The sequence below is a fragment of the Temnothorax curvispinosus genome, unplaced genomic scaffold (assembly GCF_003070985.1).
Source record: "Temnothorax curvispinosus isolate PA1 unplaced genomic scaffold, ASM307098v1 QBEX01004183.1, whole genome shotgun sequence".
Lineage (NCBI taxonomy): Eukaryota > Metazoa > Arthropoda > Insecta > Hymenoptera > Formicidae > Temnothorax > Temnothorax curvispinosus.
The window spans coordinates 1-1072 of record NW_020213963.1 but is presented as its reverse complement, the minus strand read 5'-3'; the positions used below and the strand labels follow the sequence as shown (position 1 = coordinate 1072).

The following is a 1072-nucleotide window of genomic DNA, read 5'->3' as shown; positions in this document are numbered from 1 at the left end:
AATTATCGATGATAATTAATAGTATTTCCATAAACAAGGTAGAATGCTACGTGTGACCTTATGCAATGAATTGCTTGACGGCCGTGCTACAGCAGTGAACATAGCTGAAACAGTCCAATCTGTGATCAGAGAATGGAACTTAAGGGATAAAGTAATAGCTGTAGTACACGATAGTGCAAGTGCTATGATTTCAGCTGGAAATCTTATGAACACAATCCCTTATAGCATCCGATGCAATGCTCACCTTTTGTAACTTTGTGTAAAAGATGCTCTGAAAACTTTTCCGGCATATAATGATTTATGCACAAAAGGTCGTTCCATTACAACCCATTTTCATAAATCTAATGTAGCTAGTAAAGCTTTATGTCAAAGGCAGACACAGTTGCAACAAAATTCAGAACAATTAGTACAAAGTTGTGAGACAAGGTGGAATTCGAAATTGGAAATTTGTGAAAGTCTCCTACGAAATCGACAAGCGATTTCCCTTGTGCTGACTGATTCTGAAATAACAACAAAGGCTTTAGCTCAAAAATTAGAAATTACGTCAAAAGAATGGTCTCAAATGAAAGAAATGGTAACAATTTTAAAACCATTTCAAGTAGCCACTACAATATTTTGCAGCAAAGAGATACCAACATTGTCTAGCGTAAGGCCCATTATTAATAGTATTATAACAAAGCATATGCTTATTTTGCCAAGTGATAGTCAAAACGTAAGACAATTCAAAATCACGGCCTGTTCGTCACTGAAATCAAGGTTTGAATTTGAAGTCGATTTTGTTAATGATGTTGATGAAGGACCAAAACCCATTTCAGCTGCGCAAATTTCTAGTTTTCTAGATCCTAGGTATAAATCTTTAGATGTTGAAATAATGAGGCGGGATATTATCGAGCACGTCAAAAGTTTAATTCACGATGATGAACCTATGGATGTTGATTCTAACGAAATGATCAAAGAAACGGCATTAGATTTTTTATTCCAGTCAGATTCCATTAACAATGCACAATCTCAGTTTGATTTATATGTATCTGAATCACAAATTGGACACAATTTGGATTCATTGCTATGGTGG

The 1072-nt window shown here is 35.2% G+C and overlaps 1 protein-coding gene across 1 annotated transcript; it reads left to right on the top strand.

The window, feature by feature from the left end:
• Window positions 1–43: 43 nt before the first annotated feature.
• LOC112453230 (zinc finger BED domain-containing protein 1-like) lies at window positions 44–981 on the top strand (the record flags this gene model as incomplete). Its single annotated transcript, XM_025013849.1, has 2 exons — window positions 44–179; window positions 312–981. Coding segments are annotated over exons 1-2 (806 nt in total), but the record flags the coding sequence as incomplete, so codon positions are not given.
• Between the last annotated feature and the right edge of the window lie 91 nt (window positions 982–1072).